Source organism: Eleutherodactylus coqui, chromosome 7 (assembly GCF_035609145.1).
Source record: "Eleutherodactylus coqui strain aEleCoq1 chromosome 7, aEleCoq1.hap1, whole genome shotgun sequence".
NCBI classification, from domain to species: domain Eukaryota; kingdom Metazoa; phylum Chordata; class Amphibia; order Anura; family Eleutherodactylidae; genus Eleutherodactylus; species Eleutherodactylus coqui.
In genome coordinates, this window is record NC_089843.1 from 204947156 (window position 1) to 204968433 (window position 21278).

At 43.8% G+C, this 21278-nt stretch overlaps 1 protein-coding gene across 2 annotated transcripts in view; it reads right to left on the reverse strand.

Moving 5' to 3' along the window:
* Window positions 1-21278, reverse strand: part of ANTXR2 (ANTXR cell adhesion molecule 2) — a 208188-nt gene that overhangs the window by 108713 nt on the left and 78197 nt on the right. For both annotated transcript variants that reach the window (XM_066574248.1, XM_066574247.1), the window contains exons 9-11: window positions 15426-15486; window positions 9221-9316; window positions 6933-7002 (exon numbers count right to left, since the gene is read on the reverse strand). In XM_066574248.1, the coding sequence (XP_066430345.1) occupies window positions 6933-7002; window positions 9221-9316; window positions 15426-15486 (227 nt within the window). The remainder of the gene's footprint in view (window positions 1-6932; window positions 7003-9220; window positions 9317-15425; window positions 15487-21278) is intronic.

The window sequence follows — 21278 nt, forward strand, 5'->3', positions numbered from 1 at the left end:
TGGATATAAAATGTGATATGGTTGGACATGGAGGCTCTAATACCATGTTGTACCGCCTCTAGCTTGGATGAAAGATGTGATACAGATGAGCATGGAGGCTCTAAGACCAGATTGGGCCACCTATAGTTTGGATACAAGAAGTGATATGGGTGGGCATGTAGGCATACAGGTTCCATGAGGTATCTTGTGGCATATTGGTCCACATTTACTGGAAAGGAGCTTCTAGATCGTGCAAACTCTTAGGCTGTCAAAGTTGGTATCCCAGATTGTCCCATACATGTTCTATTGGCAATAAATCTGTCAGCTGGGCAGATGCTGGGAGGTATTCCTGTAACACCCTTGCTGTGTGTGGTCAAACATTATCCTGCTGGAAAATGCCTCTTGGGAACCCTGAACCTGAGAGGCAACACATGTGGTTTCAGGATGGCCTTAACATACCACTGACGTATAATTGTCCCTCATACGACCACTAGGAGTAACCAACTGTCATATACAATAGCTTCCAGATCATCACACCAGCAAAGGCAGGATTGAAGCACTCACTCCTAGGTCTCCAAACTTGTGTCTGTGCCCTCATGCATCCTACACTCACTGTTTAACCCCTTAATGACGCGGCCCCTTTTTCTTTTTCTATTTTCGTTTTTTCCTCCCCCCTTCAAAAAAATCATAACTCCCGTGGAGTAAAATAAAAAAAACGACATTTTGCCATCTTTTAGTGTGTCTTGTTTCTACGGCGCACAAACGGTAACAAAAGCGACATGATAACTTTATTCTATGGGTCGGTATGATTACTACAATACCAAACTTGTATAGTTTTTTTTTACTATACTACTCTTTTTTTTTTTCAAAAACATTTTTTCAATTATTTTCTGCGGTCATTTTGTGCGCGCAATAACTTTTTTATTGATCATTTTTTGCAGGATGTCCTGTAGTTTTCGATAGTATCAATTTGGAGTACATACGACTTTTTGATCGCGTTTTATTGCGTTTTTTTCTGGGAGACAGGGTAACTAAAAAAGTGCATTTCTGGCGTTCTTTATTTTTTTTTTGGACGACGTTCACCGTGTGGGAAAAATAATGTGCTACTTTGATAGATCGGACTTTTACGGACGCAGTGATACCAAATAAATATTTTTATTTTATAATTTAGATTTTTTAATAATAGATATGGCAAAAGGGGGGGGTGATTTAAACTTTTATAACTTTTTTTTTTTCCAATTAAAAAAACTTTAATGATTTTTTTTTTAACTTTACTTTGAAGTCCCCCGGGGGACTTTAACATGCGATGCTTTGATCGCTCCTGCAGTATGACGTAATGCTATGGTCTGTCAAATTACTCGCACCTGCAAAAGATAGGACATGCGTGGGTCAGGAAGGTGCATGCTGTGCATAAAGATTCCCCGTGGGGAGTTCCTTCATCAATGAACACTGACAGCACTGTCACAGTCTTCAGTGATGATGGGACTCCCTGCAGGAACGAATGAATCCCCTGACACAGCTGTCACAGCTGTTGCAAAGGATTGCGATGTTCTCCCATTGCTTTTAATGGGCCAGCTCTGCAGCCACCTCATTGAAAGCAATGGGATGCAGGCAACCACTGCAATGATTTTCGGGGAAGGTCTTGAAATATAAGCCCTTCCCTGAAATTCACCCCTAGCTGCTGTAAAAAATAAAAAATATATATACATCACCTTCTGCCACTGTCGGGTCTCTGATGCGGCTTCTCCCTGGCTTCTGGCACTGCTCTAAAGCACTTTCTGCTGGCTGGGGTTTTAAAAATCCCCACCTCCAGAAGTGCTTGGTCTGACTGGCTGAGCGCTCAGCCAATCACAGGCAGCGCCCAGCCATTCACTGAATGACAGCTAAGCCCTGCCTGTGATTGGTCACAGTGCTCAGCCAATCAGAGGCAGCGCTAAGCCATTCAATTAATTCAATGAACTGTGGGGGTGCCTGCATCTCATTGCTTTCAATGGGGACGCTGTACCGCTGGTCCCATTTAAAGCAATGGGGGAACATCATGGTTTTCTGCCACAGGTATGACAGTGTTTGTGAGCAAAAAAAAAGCACTTCTGAGAAGAATTGGTCCCCTATGATGTGTTCACATGTCCATCTTTTACAGGCGCAAAATCCCCGCACCTGCAACAGATAGGACATCCGTGCACAGGGAAGGTCCATGCTGCGTGGAAAGATTCCCTGTGGGGATGAAGGAGTTCCCTGCCACAGCTGTGACAGCTGTGGCAAAGAACCACAATGTCATCCCACTGCTTTCAATGGGGCCGGCACTACATCCAAAAAGCCCCATTGAATGCAATGGGATGCAGGCAACCCCCACAGTGATTTTCGGGAAAGGGCTTGAAATATAAGCCCTTCCCTTAAAATCATCCCTAGCTGCTGTAAAAAAAAAAATTTAAAAATATATACATCACCTCCCCGCCGCTGTACAGCTCTGGCACATCTTCACCCTGGCTGCCGGAACTGCTCTGAAGCACTTTTGACTGGCTGGCGATTTAAAAATCCCTGCCTCCTGAAAGGGCTGTGTCTGATTGGCTTAGTGGGACTCACTGCGACGAGGACTTTCAGGTGGCTGAAGGGCCTTGAAATATAAGCCCTACCCCGAAAATAAGCCCTAGCTGCAGAAGAAAAATTAATACATTGCCTAGAAGCGCTGTTCGGCTCTGGTGAGTCTTCTCCCCGGGTCCCTGGCACTGGTCTTCATTTCTTCTGGCTGGGGATTGAAAAATACCGACCTACTGTTAGCGCTGGCTCTGATTGGCTGAGTGCTGTGACCAATCACAGAAATTCAATCAATGGATGACTGCGATTGGTCACAGCACTCAGCCAATCAGAGGCAGCACTTCCAGGAGGCTGGGATTTTTCAATCACCGTCCAGAAGAAATGAAGAAGACCAGTGCCAGGGCCCCGGGGAGAAGACTCACCAGAGCCGAACAGCGCTTCTAGCTGATGTATTATTTATTTATTTTCCTGCAGCTATGGATTATTTAAGGGCTATGACAGTAGGTTTTCCTACTGTCAAACTTGCAACCCAAAACGCGGTTTTCATGCGATACAATGCTCCTCTTTTTTAAACGCTGTCCTATCTTTTGCAGGTGCAATTTTTTTTTGCGCTTGTAAAAATTGGACATGTGAACGATCTCATTGGAAAGCATTGGTTGTAGTGGAGCCGCTAAAAAAACGCTCATCTGACTGCAGCCTGAATGGAAAAAATACCAAGAAATATTAAAAAATACACATAACAGGTATTACCGCATTTGTAACAACCTGAACAATGTTCAATTATGCCATTTACTGCGCTTGGTAAACAATGTAAAAAAAATGGGGAAAAATATCAGAATTGCTATTTTATATCTATCTGTCTTCCAAAATACGCAATCAAAAGTGATCGAAAAGTCAAATATACCTCAAAACAGAAACAATAAAAGCCACATCTCTTATCATGAATATTAAAGAATTCATATCGCTTCGGTGGCAGAAAAAAAAAATAATTTTATTTAAACTAGGATTTTTATCATGCAAAAGTAGTACTAAAAAAAGAAAACAATATAAATTTGGTATCACTGTAATTGTACTGATCCACACAACCAAGGAAGGGCTCCCACCCACTGGCGATATTTTCTCCACTGCAATGCGATTCTAAAGTTAAAGTCTCGCATCGCAGTGCGAGATAAAAATCGGCATCACGCCGACATATCGCCAGTCTTTTCAATGGGGCCAGCGGCAGCAGCGCTAGCCCCATTGAAAAGAGATGGAGAATGCCGGGGAACCCGGCATTCTATTCCATTGCTTTCAATGGGATCGGCACTGCTGCCGATCCCATTGAAAGCACTGCTTTCTGCAAGCCATGCGAAATGATTATCGTGGAAGGGCTTGAAATATAAGCCCTTCCCCGATAATCTGCCAAAAGTGTGAAAAAGAAATTTAAAAAATCATACTCACCTCTCCTGCCCTAAGCCGCGTCCTCCTGCTGGCTCTCCGGAACTGCTATGAAGCTCTTTCAGCAGTCGGGGATTTAAAAATCCCCGCCTCCTGAAAGGGCTGTGCAGATTGGCTGAGGGCTCAGCCAATAGCAGCAAATGCTTAGCTATTGGCTGAGCGCTTAGCCAACCACGCATAGCCCTTAGCTATTCATTCATGAATAGCTATATCTTTTTCACACTTATTGATGATTATCAGGCAGTGCCGATCCCATTTATAGCAATAGAATAGAATGCCACGGACTTCTGCCACAGCTGTGGCAGAGGATTCCTTCATCCCCGCGGTCCCTGCAGGGATGAAGGAAACTCCTGCCACAGCTGTCACAGCTGTTACAGCTGTGGCAGAAATCCGCGGCATTCTCCCTATGCTTTCAATGGGGCTAGCACTGCTGTCGCTGGCCCCATTGAAACCACTTGCGATATACCGGTTCTATACCGGCCTCTTTCTTGCGCTGCGATGTGAGATTTTTCTCGTGCTCTCGCAGCGCAAGAAAGAAAATATCGCCAGTGGGTGGGAGCCCTAGGGAGGTTTTTTTCACGACTTAAAATTGCTTCACAACCACGCTGTCCTTTCCTGGTTGCTGCCAACTAGGACCAGTGACTGCTGCCCACATCAATGACCTTCTACAGTCAGTAAATTCAGCACCCAAATCCGCAGGGCGAGCTGCGAACTTTGATGTGAAATTGAAAATGGCTTAAATCTGCCCGCAATCCCACATCAGAATCCGCAGTCACACCGGACTATTGTGGTGTGGAATTCTGCAGCGGCAGTTTAAGTTGCGTCCTGCAGTCTATGGACTTAGTCACACGAGCGCATCGGCGCCTGTGTTACTGCAGGAAGAAGACGGACGCACTTCAGGACGGACGTCTCTCTGCAGCTCTGGAAGAAAGAACATGTGACCGGCTTTCTTGCAGAATAATTGAGAAAGGTCCTTTAGGAGTCTAGATGGGACAACTCCTCCAAAGGCTCTCTTAGGGAAGAGTAAGACATTTGTTTCTGAACTCTCTAGGAGTAGAACGTCGCATCACACAGGAGGCATATTGTTTTTTAACCCCTTCCCGCTCCATGACGTACCGGTACGTCATGGAGCCGCGGGGTATGTATGAAGAGAGGTTGCGTGGCAACCTCTCTTCATACAGTGCGGGCGTCAGCTGTTTATAACAGCTGACACCCGCGGGCAACAGCCGCAATCGTCCGTTCGGCGGATCGCGGCTATTAACCATTTAAATGCCGCTGTCAACTCTGACATTTAAATCCCCCGAACGATGTTCGGGGGTCCCACATGGCCCCCCCGCGGTGAGATTGTGGGGAGCTGTGCAGGTATCATGGCAGCTGTGGGCCTAATGAAAGGCCCCAGGGCTGCCTTAACAGACTACCTATCAAGCCATCCCCATGGGGTGGCTTGATAGACTACCTGTTAAATTGAAGTATGACGTAATGCTATAGCATTACGTTATACTGCAGGAGCGATCAAAGGATCGCATGTTAAAGTCCCCCAGGGGGACTTCAAAATAAAGTTTAAAAAAAATCAATAAAGGTTTTTTAATTGTAAAAAAAAAAAAAGTTATAAAAGTTTAAATCACCCCCCTTTTGCCATATCTGTAATTTAAAATTTTTTTAAAAATGCGACAATGATGTCTGCAGTATCGTATTACTGTATATGATGGACTGGAAGGCTTAGTATTTACCCCCATTAACGCACGTCATAAAAACAGAAGCCATTAGTCCATATATACATGTGCATGTTTTTAGTTATATAAGTTATAAACTGCAATTAACCATAAATGGCAGACTTTTGAGAACATTTAGCTGGCTAAGAGACAGTCTGTAAGGCATCTCCTCTAGTGTGCCGTTAATTATTTAAACGCAGAGAGCAGGGTAAATGATTACCACATCTGTCACCCACACAGAGAGAACCCTTATTCGTTGCGGGACCAGATGTGTTTATTTTCAACATGCACTAACTACTAGCTACTTAATGTGTTTCAATCCTTAGCCAAAAGTTAATTAAGCAAACATACTAAACATTAGTTATCTTATATGACAGTCATTCCTAGATTTTATCTTGGGCTCTTTAATCAGATCTCGACAGGAATTCAGGAGACAAAACAGTAATAACCTCCATCCAGCTAAGCTCATTGTTTTCTAATAGTTCCTGGTGGCTGAGATCACTACCAGTCATCATATGGTATCAGTGTAACATTATGACAATGTCATTAGGGTTTAACCCATAGCCATGTGATTTATGGATCTTTTACACACAACGAGAAATGCACGATTTTCGTTTGCCCAAACAAATGAGCTGGTGACATCATCACCAGCTGGTTCGCAGTCGCGCAGCCTGTTTAGACAGGCAGATCATCGTTGAGAATCGTTCACTTCTCGTTCACTGTTTCAAATTTCTATGTCAGTAGGAGTATCATCACTCCTTAGGGAGAGAAAGTGAGGGAGCAGACTTATAAGGCCATCCATACTTCTCTGGGTAATATGCAAATAAGGAACAGAATACAATACCTCTGCAGTGCCACCTATTGGATGACAGCATTCCTTCAAATCAATGCTTGACCCTTTATACAGGTTTGTAGAGCAATGACTGCAAATTGAAAACCAAGCCATAATCCATACATAGACAGCTGTTTCGGGATTCTTGCCCTTCTTCAGTGTGCAGTAGGATTCTGGTTTGGCTAGTGAGAGGCCATTGATGTTTGTCGGGAGGGGTAGCATTACTCCTTAGGGGAAGCACCAAGAAGGCGAGTGAGGAGACTAGAGACTTAAGGCCATCCATGCTCCTCTGGGTATATATGCTCTCGCTTTAGTTGGTGCTGTGTATCATATTTTCCTTGCACAACTAAGGAGCTCAGGCAGTGGCCCATGGCAATAGCCGCAAATCTACATAAGTTCATTTATGGTGAAACATCTAGAAGAAGGAAACTACTTACTGTCCATCTCCATGAAGTTCAGTCGCTGGGCAAAGCATATATTGTGATTGCACTTCAAGGGGCTTTTCATCTTTAAAAAACAGAGTCGTTCTTAAAATATGAATTATAAAATCTTTGCCAGATAAACATTCAAAGAATGTAAACAACAAAAGTGGAAATACATTGCAAAAAAATACAGACACAGGGTGGAGCATTAAAATGTTTTACCAATGTACTGTTCTCTACACGACACCAACAATGGTAAACAACGGTATAAATCTATTCTGCACTTTGAAGGAATTTTCTTCATATAACTCAGACTGTGACCCTCCTAAATGGAATCTATATGGGTATTATTGTATCTTGACGCCACCGGAAGTATTGGTGGGATCAAGATACAGGCTGTTTGACAGGGGGTTGACGCCCCTGTTCATGATTGGCTGCACGCTCTCACCTTCTACAGGTCCTGTAGCCGACCGCTAATACTATCTGTATGTGTCAATTAAAATAGCTATTACGGATTTCTGCCCTTTTGGAATACATAATTTAGCACTTTACTAAGCATTCAGTTCTTGCAATAGTTAAAGGGGTTGACTGAGTTAAGGAAACCCCTTTCAACGGGTCCCCACATGCATTAAAATAAAAAATCTAAAGTTCCTCACCTCTCCCTATTCCCCAATTTGTCCTCTATCAAAATCAAAATTGTAAAAACTACAGCCAAAAACTTTCAGAAAAAAGTCCTCACATCAATCGATGAAAAATAGAAAAGTTATGGGTCTCAAAATATGGTGACCGATTGCAATTTTTGTTTTAAAAAAGTCAGACAAGCGTGTGTATGTGCGTACATACCTGCACACATAACCACATGTCTATTAGAACCATTGGTTCCCTATCGTGTGTTCACATGTCCATGTTTTACAGGTGTGCAAACGCATGTACCTGCAAAACAAAGGACATGCGTGCACCATAGGTCCGTGCTCTGTGTCAATATTCCCCACTGTGAGTCCCCTTGTCACTGAACACTGTGACAGCACTGTCACAGTGTTCAGTGACAAGGGGACTCCCCGCGGGGAGTAAAGTATTCCCTACCACAGCTGTCACAGCTGTGGCAAAGGATCGCAATGTTTTCCCTTTGCTTTCAATGGTGCCACAGCCGCTGCTCGTGGCCCCGTTGAAAGCAGTGGGAACCACTGCAGTGATTTTCGGGGAAGGGATTTAAATATAAGGCCTTCCCTGAAAATCATCCCCAGCATGTGTAAAAAAAAAAATATATATTTACTCACCTTTCCGCTCATGTCGGGGCTCAGGTGCGTCTAGTCGCTTAATCTGCCGGCAGTGTAGTGAAGTTCTTTCAGCCTGTGATTGGCTGAGTGCTTAGCCAATCCAATCAGCACTTTCAAGAGGCAGAGATTTTTAAATCCCCGGCCAGAAGAAAGTACTTTAGATCAGTGCCGCTATGCAAGAGAGAAGACGTGCCGAAGCTCGGACAGCACTGCTAGGTGAGTAATGATTTTTTTTTCCCTACACCTATGGATAATTTTTAGGGAAGGGCTTATATTTTAAGTCCTTCCAAGAAAATCACTGCAGTGGTTGCCTGCACCCCATTGCTTTCAATGAGGTGGCTGCAGAGCTGGCCCATTAAAAGCAATGGGAACGGAGCTAAGATCATGCGCATTTTGATAATGTATGGAGCGTTTTGGTTTTGTGCACATAGGTCGTAAAAGTAGTAAAAAATAAAGTATATAACTGATATTGCCATAATCATACTGACCCACATAATATAGTTTATGTGACATGTTTACTGGACCATCGATGCTGTAAATACTAAAAATAACACCATTGCATTGTTGTTTTTTGCATTTCGCCCCACTTGAAATTTTTGGCCCTGGTCTCCCTGGGATGCCAGTTTGCATGTTGAGCCCACCTACAAGCAAGCAGCTGCTCAATGATCATGGTTGAGTGCTATCATTGGCTGCTTCAACAGGTTTACAAGAAGACACAGCTGGCAGTGGGGATGAATGATGGAGCGGGGAGAGGTGAGTAACTGCTGATTTCTTACTTTAATGCATGGAGGACCCATTGAAAGGGGTTTTGCTAATTTTGGACAACCCCTTTAATATTATTGGTCGCAGCCATCTCGAACTCTACAGTCTTTAGACTCATTCGAAAACAGATAGACACACTCCATAGACTCAGACTATATATAGTTTATGAGTTGAGTACATACATGGAAAGATAATAATAACAATAGTAATCTATCATAATGTCACACTGTAGTTATTTTTACATTTGTATCTCCGAATACTTACGGATTATTGTCTTATTGATATTGTAGGTGCAAGCAACATTTTCTATATTTTTTCCAAATAAAAATCCATTCCCTCTCAAGACAACTTGGAATTTCTCTGAAAAAAAAATAGTTGCTTATTGAAGAGGTAACAAAGTATTATTGCATATTTAGATGATATTAATGTCGTTTCAAACAACAATAGAAAACCAATATTATATATAAAAAAAAATGCATCACCTGTCGGTTGACAGCACTTCCGTATAAGTTAGTTTATGGTGCTTTAGGCAGGTGGCAGGTTCCTTTTAATACTTGATGCGCTCCTTAGCAGAAACAACCTCCAGCATCTTATCACTGTCTACTAGAGATGAGCGACCCTCCGCAGATAAGCCTCGCTCTTCTCGAGTAACTGCATTCTTGTCCGAGCAGGCTCGGTGGGGGGGGGGGGGGGCGGGGAGAGAGATCTCTCTCACTCGAGCCGCCGCCCCCTTCCCCCCCTCTTTCCCTCCTGAACCTTATCGGACAAGAATGCAGTTACTCGAGTAGAGAGGGGCTCACTCGAGTAACTGCCTTATCCGAGCAGGCTCGCTCATCTCTACTGTCTACCCATCTCTGGCATTGGTTTATTAGAGATCACTCCTGTCAAACCAGCCTGATCAGCTTCTACGAGGAGGTTCTAAACTGGACGGGGGAGAGTCTCTGGATCTTGTGTATCTGGAGTTTTCCAAAGCATTTGATAGTGTGCCGCATAAAAGGTTGGTATATAAGATGAGAGTGTTTGGTCTGGGCGAGAATGTGGGCAAGTGATAGAAAGCAGAGAGGGGTTATGAATGGTACCTACTCTGATTGGGTCACCATTACTTTATCGATCAATGGATTTCATCGGGGAGCCATTGTGATGGAACAGAAAAATGGAAAAAATGAAGGAAATTGAAAGGAGACTTAAAGACAAGTTAAAGCAAATCTGTCACCTACTTTTAGCCCTACTAAGCTCATGGCCTGAAAGTAGGTGGCTGAGTTAGGAGATATAAGTGTTATATTTACCTTCTCTGTCGTTCCCCCGGTGGGAGCATTGAAAGTTGTCACTTAATGCATTGAGCAGTGTACTATTAAGTCCGCCCATTCTAATTTTATAAAGGGCGGGCTACTTGGCAGTGCCATCCAATGCATTGAACGACGGCTTTCAGCGCTGACACCGGGGGAATGACTGGGGTGGTAAATATAATACTTACATCCCCGGACTTAGCGGATCACCTACTTTCAACCCATAAGCTTAGTTTATAAGGCTAAAAATAGGTGATGGTCTCTTTAAGGAAGGACACATCTGTATATACTGATGCAGCAATGGTTAATATAAATGGTGCATCGTGATAAGCTGAAGCACATTGTAGGTATGTTAAACATAATGTATTAAGGGCTCATGCGGGATAGGATGGTTCAATAGAACTTGTCCCGCGCCGAAACGGGTTTTTTTTCTTTTTTGCATAGGCCCCCCATTCAGCGCAGGACAAACCCAAGGGATGTGTTGAAATTTAAAAAAAAAATTTAACTTACCCAAATCCCCTCTCTGCAACTTCTTCCTTCTTTTCCTCCAAGATGGCCGCTGGGATCTTCACCCACGATGCACCGCGGGTCTTCTCCCATGGTGCACCGTGGGCTCTATGCGGTCCATTGCCGATTCCAGCCTCCTGATTGGCTGGAATCGGCACACGTGACAGGGTGGAGCTACGCGATGACGCGTAGAAGGGGGCGGAGCCAGAACGCCGCTCGTGCCCGGACCGACCAGAAGGGAGAAGACCCTTCTGCGCAAGCGCGTCTAATCGGGCGATTAGACGCTAAATTAGACGGCACCATGGAGACGGGGACACCAGCGCAGGGAAGGTGAGTATATAACTTCTGTATGGCTCATATTTAATGCACGATGTATATTACAAAGTGCATTAATATGGCCATACAGAAGTGTATAACCCCACTTGCTTTCGCGGGACAACCCCTTTAATAGCTGCAGAATTCACGCGCAGATTTCCACTGCGGGAAATGCAGTAGAAATCCATCTGTGGGCATTAGCATTAAATGTCAAGTTAATATTTGCTACATCTGTAACATTATTCAAATAGCAGATTGATTTCTCTTGAGGCGAAACCAAGTGAAAGAGCGGCATTAGGATGTACGATAAGGCCAGATCCACACAGGCTAGAAAGTCTCGCTAGAAACTCATTGCTACAAAACGCATGTATGTGAAGCTCATGGTTTCCAATGGGTTCTTTCAGAGTCCTTAGTGTGTTTTGTTGTAGTCCATGGCAATTTTTCTTAAAAACTCAGCTGTCATTCAAGGATGGCTGGGCGCTGCCTCTGATTGGTCACAGCACTCAGCCAATCAGAGGCAGCGGTTTCAGAAGGCGGGGATTTTCAATCCCTGACCAGAAGAGAAGCAGAAGAAGAGTGCAGGGATCTGCAAAGAAACGTGCTGGAGATGACAGCGCTACTAAGGTGATGTATTATTTTTTATTTATTTTTTTCTACAGTTATTGATTATTTGTGTGTGTGTGGGGGGGGATTGCTTATATTTCAACCCCACCAAATATCCTTGTCTCAGCAGTGACAGAGGATTTCGATTGTCACCCATTGATTCCATTGGGGTTGGCACTGCTGACGCCAGCCCCATTGGAAACAATGGGCGAGATCACAGGAATGCATATGCCGCAATTTTGTTTTAACACTGCATCGCAAGTGTTAAAACATTGCAAATGCGCATGTAGCCATTGGAATCGATTGGCTTCATAATTTTGCGATTTCTTGCAGCGCTGGGAAATCGTGCGATTCCCTCGTCAGTGTGAAGCCACCCTAAGGGCTCCCACCCACTGGCGATTTTTTTTCCTTTGCGTTTTGCGTTTTTTCTCAAGAGCAATTGGTTTTGAATGTACTCCTGTCCACTGGCGTTTTTTTTTTCAGTCCGTTGCAATTTTTAACATAGGAACTGTCAGTTGCATATGTGTCCTTATTTTTCTCTTAATGCACCCATGAATGTCAATGTAAATTAACGGAAAAAGCCGCGAAAAAGCCGCGAAAAACGCGCCGAAAACGCTGCGTTTTTCACGCACGAAAATCGCAAACGCCAGTGGGTGGGCGCCCTAAGGGTGCCCACCCACTAGCGTTTTTTTACTGCGAAATTCGCAGCGTTTTTTTTTTTCTGCAGGGGTCTTTGGGCTATGGGACATGCAAAGCTAAAATCGCGATCGCGCAAAATCGCGATATTGCGGTAAATCGTGATTTTGCGCGATCACGATTTTTACATTGCAAGTCCCATAGACCCCCTGCAGAAAAAAAAAACCTGCGAATTTTACAGTGAAAAAAAACGCCAGTGGGTGGGCACCCTAAGAGAGCAAAAAAAAATCGCAGCATGCTCTATTTTCCTGCGATGTGCGATTTTGTAATGTCTCTTGTTTCCCAATGGAGCCTGCTTTTTATCACATCGCAACAAACATGCGTTGCAATGCAATTTTAACATTAGAAAGTCCCATTGACTTTCGCGATAAAACGCGCAATTTTATAATGAGGGGCAGTGATGCGATGCGAGATTATTCTAAAAAAAAGCATCACTGATTAACAAAAATCTCGGGACCAAATACGTGATTTTCTTGCGGCATGTGAAACTAGCCTAAGGCCGGTATTTGCATGCACAATATACAAAAAATAGAACTCATTGAATTCAACGGGTTTGTTCACCTTTCCATACTTTGCGCATGCAGTTGGGACGTGCAAAAGGAAAAAAAAAGACAGCATGTTCTATTTTGCTGCATATTTACACACCAAAGCTCCCCATATAAGTCAATGTGGCGTGCACAATATGCAGGAAAAAGAACACATCTGAAACTCACTGAGACTTAAAGGGGTTGTCCCGCGAAAGCAAGTGGGTCTATACACTTCTGTATGGCCATATTAATGCACTTTGTAATGTACATTGTGCATTAATTATGAGCCATACAGAAGTTATAAGAAGCTTTTCACTTACCTGTTCCATTGCTAGCATCCTCGTTCCCATGGAGCCGTCTAATTTTCAGCGTCTAATCGCCGGACTAGACGCGCTTGCGCAGTCCGGTCTTCTTGTTTTCTCAATGGGGCCGCTCGTGCTGGAGACCGGCTCCTGGTAGCTCCGCCCCGTCACGTGCCCATTCCAGCCAATCAGGAGGCTGGAATCGGCAATGGACCGCACAGAAGCCCTGCGGTCCACCGAGGGAGAAGATCCCGGCGGCCATCTTCAGCAGGTAAGTAAGAAGTCACCGGAGCGCGGGGATTCAGGTAAGCGCTGTGCGGTGTTCTTTTTTAACCCCTGCATCGGGGTTGTCTCGCGCCGAACGGGGGGGGGGGGGGGGGGTTGAAAAAAAAAAACAACCCGTTTCGGCGCGGGACAACCCCTTTAATAGCCATGTTATTTGGTGCGTCTTTGTTTGCTAAGCGCAAATGAACATGCCTTGTGGGCACAAAAAATACAGTAAGATATGCCGATGTACGTGCAAAAAGGGATCGTTCAATCTGCAAAAACCCACTGCACACTGATGAGGGGCAAACACCCCAAAACGGCTGTCAGTGTATGGATTCTGGCTTGACATTCAATTCCCAGTCATTACTACAAGGCTTATATAAAGAGTCTAACATTGACTTGCAAGAATGTTGCCTTCCAGTTGGTTGCGCTGCACAGGTATTGCTCCATCCCGCTAATTTGCATACATTTCCCAGAGGAGCATGAATGACCTTATAAGTCTCCTCACTCACCTTCTAGGTGCTCTCCCTAAGGAGAAAAGAGAGCGTTCCTGACCCACATCATAAGCCTCTCCCTAGCCAAGCCAGAATCCTTCTGCACACTGATGAGCGGCAAACCCCCTGAAACAGCTGTCTGTGTATGAATTCTGGCTTGGCTTTCAAATCCCAGTCATTGTTACAAGGTGGTTAAAAAGAATCTAACTTCTTTCCAATAGGTGGTTTTGACCATCTCCCTTTTCTGCAAAAATATATCACTCAGGCATGCAAATACACATATGCTCCAGTGAAACCGGCCTAAGGGTGTGTTAACACTTCACAGATTTGCTGCGGATCTGCAACAATTTCACCCTTTCCATGGAATTCAAATGGAAAGCGTGAAATCTGCTCTGGATCTGCATCGTAATCCACTGAAAATCAAGGATGTGTGAACGCACCATTTAAGGCCCTCTGTCCACGGGCGTTATTCCACCGGCGGTAAATCGCTGGCGAATCACGCCGTCTGAAGATTTCCATAGCATTGCTATGGAAAGCGCCGGCCCCCTTGTCCACGAGCGTAGAATTATTGTGATTCTCCGCTCGCGGCCGGCAATTCGCAGCATACTGCGAATTGCCGCGATTCTCCGCGGTCAATCTGTCAGATAGGCTCACCGCGGAGATCCGTCTCCCGGCTCCTGCTCCCAGGCGGCAGCTCCTGCAGAGGAGATCCGCCGCAGGATACTGCAACGCCCATGGACAGGGGGACGCCACAGTACTGTGTTTCACATTTCCTATTGCTTTCAGCTAAGATCAGATCCCGGTATTTAAAAAAATAGAGGGACTACTACGAGATCTGTGCAGGAATTAAAGGAATCCCATACAAAGACAAAGAATATAAAAATCGCATTCATATTATTACTTTGAAGCTCTAGTTCTAGAGTCCTATGAAAGAATGTTTATGGCTCACTATGGAGCTAACTTTGCACTTGCCACCTTCCCAGCTGTTTTGGCTTTAAATGCCCGTTTGATCATTTTTATGCCTCGCATTGCATTGTGTCTCCTTTTATGAACACGGAACCTAGAAATGTTTCCGTTTTCTTTACCAGCCCGGCATTCTGATTACATTGTAGCCAACAGCTGAACTGCCGATAAAGTAAAATAAACCTAAAGAATATTAAGCCTGGTAACTGTAGGGGATCGGGAAATGAAAGAAAGGCAATGTAATATTCCAAAATAAACATGTAGCCTTCTTGCTTTGAATACATTTAACATAGTTATCATCAAACACTTTTATTTATTTTTCCAGATCAACTTCCTTTCCATAAAATATTTTTACATGAATATTTATCTGGCTGTAAGACAGAATCGCCAGAGAAGGAACTTATACTTTATGTGGCAATAGCAAATACTACTAGCACGAAGAATAAAGCTAAAGCGAGCCGGTACACCCTGCAGCGAGGAGACGGCAATATAAACAGCAATTTTCTTACCGCCAACGCAGACGGATGACGGGTCCACATACAGGATTTCTGTACACGACTTCTTTAGGATCTACGGAAACAAAAAATCGGGGTAAATAGAAACGTTTTTTACCCAACATGAAAATGTCACTTTATGATCAAATTAGGGTTTTCTTTCCTATTTATTTAATTCCTAATTCTAGAATTCTCAGGATCTTGGAATGAATGTTTTTTAACCAAAAAGGCCCATGTAGCATTCGTCTTACATTGTCTTCCTTGCACACAACATCCTGTTGTAGTAGATTACGCTTTAAGCCCTCAGCACAGTAAATCTATGGCACTTGGTCCTGGGCTTTAACCCCAGCTAATGGTAAAAATGCGGCCCCGGATTAAAGCTCCTGCAATGTAGCAGGAGCAAGTCCTCAGCTGTTAGGCTGCCTGCACACGGCAGAGCCGGATACTGCATGCGGGCTCCCACACGTACCTGCGTTCTTACGGTTTCCTCTGTATTGTGGATGGTCCGGACGGCTATCCATCAGACATGCGCAGTACGGATTATTTTTTTCAAATGTTTTTTTTTCCCCGTGCCATCGCTAGGCGATGATGCGGGTACACGGCTTCCACAGCAAAACTCTACCCATGTACAGGCGGCCTTAGTCATAGCCAAGGACTTGGAGAAGAAGGCAGAAGCAGTTTTTAATCACTTCTGCCTTTCCTCTTGCAGGCTACAGAGCGCTCAATGAATGCAATGTGTAGTGAATAAAGAAAGCAGAAGTGTCACTTCTGCTATTTGACCCAGCAATCATGTGACCGGCAGGTGCCCCCTGCCACAGTAGAGCTGCAGGGTCCTAGTAAACCCAAATCAGTTCTGTTAGTGATTATTGATGCTTCAGGGGGATGTTTTCCCCCTGTAACTGGGGCTCCTATCGATGCGGCTGCTATGGATGCCCCAGCTACAGTGGGAAAGTGTGAAACTAATGTAAAAAAAAAGACAATGTAAATGACCCTCAGAGGTCTTATATGACATCATGGGGGAAACAGATGGTAAAAAAAAGAACAAATATAAGTTTAAAAAAATATGTATAAAAGAAATCGACCCACTACCGACGCCAACCAGAACCATCACTATATGAGCCCTGTAACCCAAGACTACACAAATTTATAATTCAAAACATTCGAAACAAAATGAGGAATCCATTCCTCTACTTTATTTTTAAAATCAGCATATTTATGCTAAAATAAACTAAGAAAAAAAAATTATCCTTAATAAAACAAAAAAAACCCTGAAAAATCAGCAAAAAAAGATATTAAAAAGTATCCCTATATGTCACGGGAAAATGCAGTAAAAATAATTTTGGTAGCTGAAGAAAATGAAAAAAAGGGCCATAAAACCACTTTTTAGGGTAAAATCCCTAAAAAGTGCTTGGTCCTTTTGGACTCAAACAACTTGATCCCTATGGGGTTAAATGAGAAAAAAAGATATGCAGACACAAACATATCTCTGGCTCATAGAAGTCTGTGGGGATGTTAAAGTACACGTGGGTTCTTCCCAGTCATATATACCCTGAATGCGGTCATTGAACGCGCCAACATACCCTGTAGGTCCATAGGCCAGTGATGCTGCTCAGTAAACATTAGGACAATCCTTTTATAAGACGCTTGCATTACCAATCTCCTATATGCTTTCCAATTCCTGAGGCCCGCTTTGACTACAGTGCTGAGTTTGTGGTCATGGAAGCTCATTAGTCAACTATCAGCTACAGGAAACTTCTTGCTGGCGGTCGGCAAAACCTGATAGACCTCATTGTGCAGTAGGTCAGTGGGATTTGTTAACACGATATTCATTGTTCGACTGATCTGTCAGTGTGTTGTGGTTTCCATTTTGTAGATGCGAATAGAATCTAAAATGCATAGAGGTGTGACTTATGGGAGGACCTATTAAAGTGGTATTCCACTTTCAGAAAATATATATTATTTTTATTTCTGTTTTTTTTTTATTACAATTTTTCAATATACAGGTGGTGGACAAAAATATGGAAACACCGTACGAAATACATGCCTTAAATTACACGAGATTATAAATCATATTCCAATAAGACATATAGTTTAACTGGAGGTAATATGACATGGATACTGCTGGGTAGAAGTGAACATCTACCCGAGCAACAAGCTTCTATTGGTCAGGGGCTTAAGCCACTCAGCTGCTGTTACCAGCTGGCTCCCAAAACCACACAGAGCAGGGCAAGAGGTGAAGTAAACACAAATTTGTCGGGAAAGCAGGAGCCAAAAGGGCAGCTCAGTCTTAGGGCTTATTCAGACATCCGTATATCAGCCTAGTTTTCATGCCAGAACAATATACAGTGTCCCTGTCTGCAGGGGGAGGATGCTGGAAGGGCCAGGAGCAGTGTACTGAGCTCCTGCCCCCTCTCCGCCCCTCGCCACTATTTGCAATAGGAGGGAGCCAGACGGGGCGGAGCTAAGTTCTGGAACTTAGCTCCGCCCGCCCCATCCCATTGCAAATAGTGGCGAGGGGCGGAGAGAGGGCGGGAGCTCAGTACACTGCTCCCAGCCCTTCCAGCATCCTCCCCTTAAAGAGAGGGACACCGTATATCGGCCGGGCGATATACGGACGACTAAATAAGCCCTCAATGATTAAAATCCCATGCATTTTATACAGTGTTTCCATATTTTTGTCCACCCCATGTATTTTTTTGTATCAATTCCTCATCATTTTCAAGACCTCTGCTTGCATTCATTCATTTTCTGGTAATACAGAAATGTCAGAATTGATATTGAAAAATACATAGGAAAATTGTGCAACTTTTCATTACATAACACATAAAAACCCCTTTATATGCTGAAAGCCTGATACTCTTCGAAATACCAATAATTATGGCAAAACAACCTTAAATCAGGGAGCTTTTTGTCTTCATTCCTTTCTATGCTCCCTCCATTCTCTCAGCCTCTATAAACCAAATCTTGCATATTAATAGATTACAGTAAACAATAAATATTTGGCCTGTGAATACATACTATTTTTGTTTCCGTCTGACTCCTATAACAAGAACCTTAAACACTGCCTGAGCCCTATGTAAATACTGCAACAATTTCCAAGTGGATGTGAAACGATATAAAATATATGCATCCTGACAATAAAAGAGATAAATGGTTTGCAGATGAAGCAAGCAACTAAATATCTTCCTGTATGTGCTAAGTGCTACTAAAACTCGACTTTAAAAAAAACGTTCCCATAAAAATGAAACACGTTTATGTTTTATTTCGCCTCTTTATCGGGGTCTATGAGAATGGTGATGCATTGCTACTTGCTCTAAAACTGGCTGCTACCGCAGGGAATGAACACAAACCGGCTAGAGAATGAAGAATGTACTCTCAGACTGGGGCGATATGTCAGCGGTGCCAGAAAAAGCATTGATTATGTGCCATTATTACAGATGCTTATTACACATTCATCCAGAGAAGAGTTCGGTAATATCCAGTGAATAATGGAATAATTGAGCTGTGCTTTAAATAACATGAACTGTCCTGTTCTGGAAGACTTGCCACTAAAATGTGCCATCGGTGCTCCTTGTAAACACTGAGTGCCGCCGCACGGCTCTTACTCGATCACACATGTAGACCGCCAGCGCTTCCATGTTGCCTGTGATATATGACGTTCTCTGTTCCGGGAAGGGCCGACACTCATTACAACTTGTAACATTATACTAAAGCTTTCTTATACCTTCTAGTATTACTGTTAAATGAAGCTCCAACTAAGAAGTCGCTCTAAATAATGCATTGGGTAATGGCAGGCATAGCATCAAAAATACTCAAAAAGGTCCCCTTCACATGAGCATATGCGGACCGCGGAATGAAAGATGCTTTTTTTGTGCGTGCTTTACTGTACTTTTTGAACCCCCGAGACACGCTCATTTTGCACAAACCAAGATGCACCGATTGGAACGGCTCGTTAGTCTAATGACTTCTAGATGTTTTCTTTTTTAAGCGCTGCGGAATAAGTTGGCGCTATACAAATAAAGATTTATTTTTTTTTTTTAGTGGAATTACACAGTATTTCACGAATCTCCTTGCATATTGTGCGCACATTTGCACACCCCCTCATTGACTTCTATGGGGTCTATGCAGGGAAATAGACATGTTGCAGGTTTTATGCCCAACCGGAATGTGCAGGAAATTATGTGCATGTGAACAAACCCATCGAAATCAATACATTCTATTCTCTGCACGCTTGAATACGCCCATGTGACAGGGGGCTTAAAGGGGTTGTCCCGCGCCGAAACAGTTTTTTTTTTTTTTCAACAGCCCCCCCGTTCGGCGCGAGACAAACCCGATGCAGGGACCTAAAAAAAAAATCTGCACAGCGCTTACCTGAATCCCCGCACTCCGGTGACTTCTTACTTACCGGTTGAAGATGGCCGCCGGGATCTTCTCCCTCCGTGGACCGCAGCTCTTCTGTGCGGTCCATTGCCGATTCCAGCCTCCTGATTGGCTGGAATCGGCACGTGATGGGGCGGAGCTACATGGAGCCGCTCTCCTGCACGAGCGGCCCCATTGAGAAAAGCAGAAGACCTGGACTGCGCAAGTGCGTCTAATCTGGAGATTAGACGCCGAAAATTAGACGGCACCATGGAGACGAGGACGCCAGCAACGGAACAGGTAAGTGAATAACTTCTGTATGGCTCATAATTAATGCACAATGTACATTACAAAGTGCATTAATATGGCCATACAGAAGTGTATAGACCCACTTGCTTTCGCGGGACAACCCCTTTAACCCTTTGCAATCCAATTTTGGATTTAGGGTTTCCTAGGGGTCTTTCTCTTTCTGCCATTATACAATGGCGCCATCTGCTGGCTAGAGCCAGTAATGCGGTATGGGATATGCTGGAGAGGCCCCCTGACAACAGAGCGGCCAGTAATATACAGTAAGAATACCCTGTCGGACGTCATCCGACATCAGAGCTGTATAGCCCTCAAATAGAATGTCTTTAGACGTCAGACAGTGGATTGGAAAGGGTTAAGGTGCTTTTAGACAGAATGATTATTGTTCAAAACGAATGAGGTGAATGATAATTCACTTTCAAACAATGAGTGGAACTGGTTGCCACGGGAGGTGGTGAGTTCTCCTTCAATGGAAGTGTTCAAACAAAGGCTGGACAGACATCTGCCTGGGATGATTTAGTGATCATGCACTGATCAGGGGGTTGGACCAGATGACCCCGGAGGTCCCTTCCAACTCTGCCATTCTAGAATACTATGATAATTCTAAATGCAAGCCAACGACTGACTGGTGAAATGTTTGCTCTTCGTTCTTCATTCATTTTATGCAGGCATAAAACCTCATCGTTGGCTCATTCGCTTGCCATTCAGTCTATCCAGTGAATGTGAAAGACTGAACCATTCTGAACGATTCTGGTTAGAACGAGCCAACGATGTATTTGTCTGTCTAACGCGGCTGCACGAGTGCGAATAAATTAGTGGGGACGTCACTCGCTCATTGAAATGAGAATCTGCTCATTTAAAAGTTTTTTCATTCATTCCCAGCAGGGAAGCAGGAAATTTGGAGTACAGTTTTAGTCAAAATCCATCAGAGGATACAGGCTGCTTTACAGTAGCATCCAGTCAGTAAATAGACATTTGTAGCTGGCAGAAAGATGAAGAGTCAGTGGAGGATAAATGTGCAGAATGACATTTCCCAAAGACCTACAAGTTATTATTGGAGCCAGGGGTAGACAGAAGAGCAGAGGGCCCTGTGCAAGGACAGTAAATGGGCTCAACCTCTCTAATAACCCGATATAGAGCACAGCCTCATGTCTCCAACAACCCAGCAACAATTGTGACCTGTGAAATTTAGAGAGGAGGATG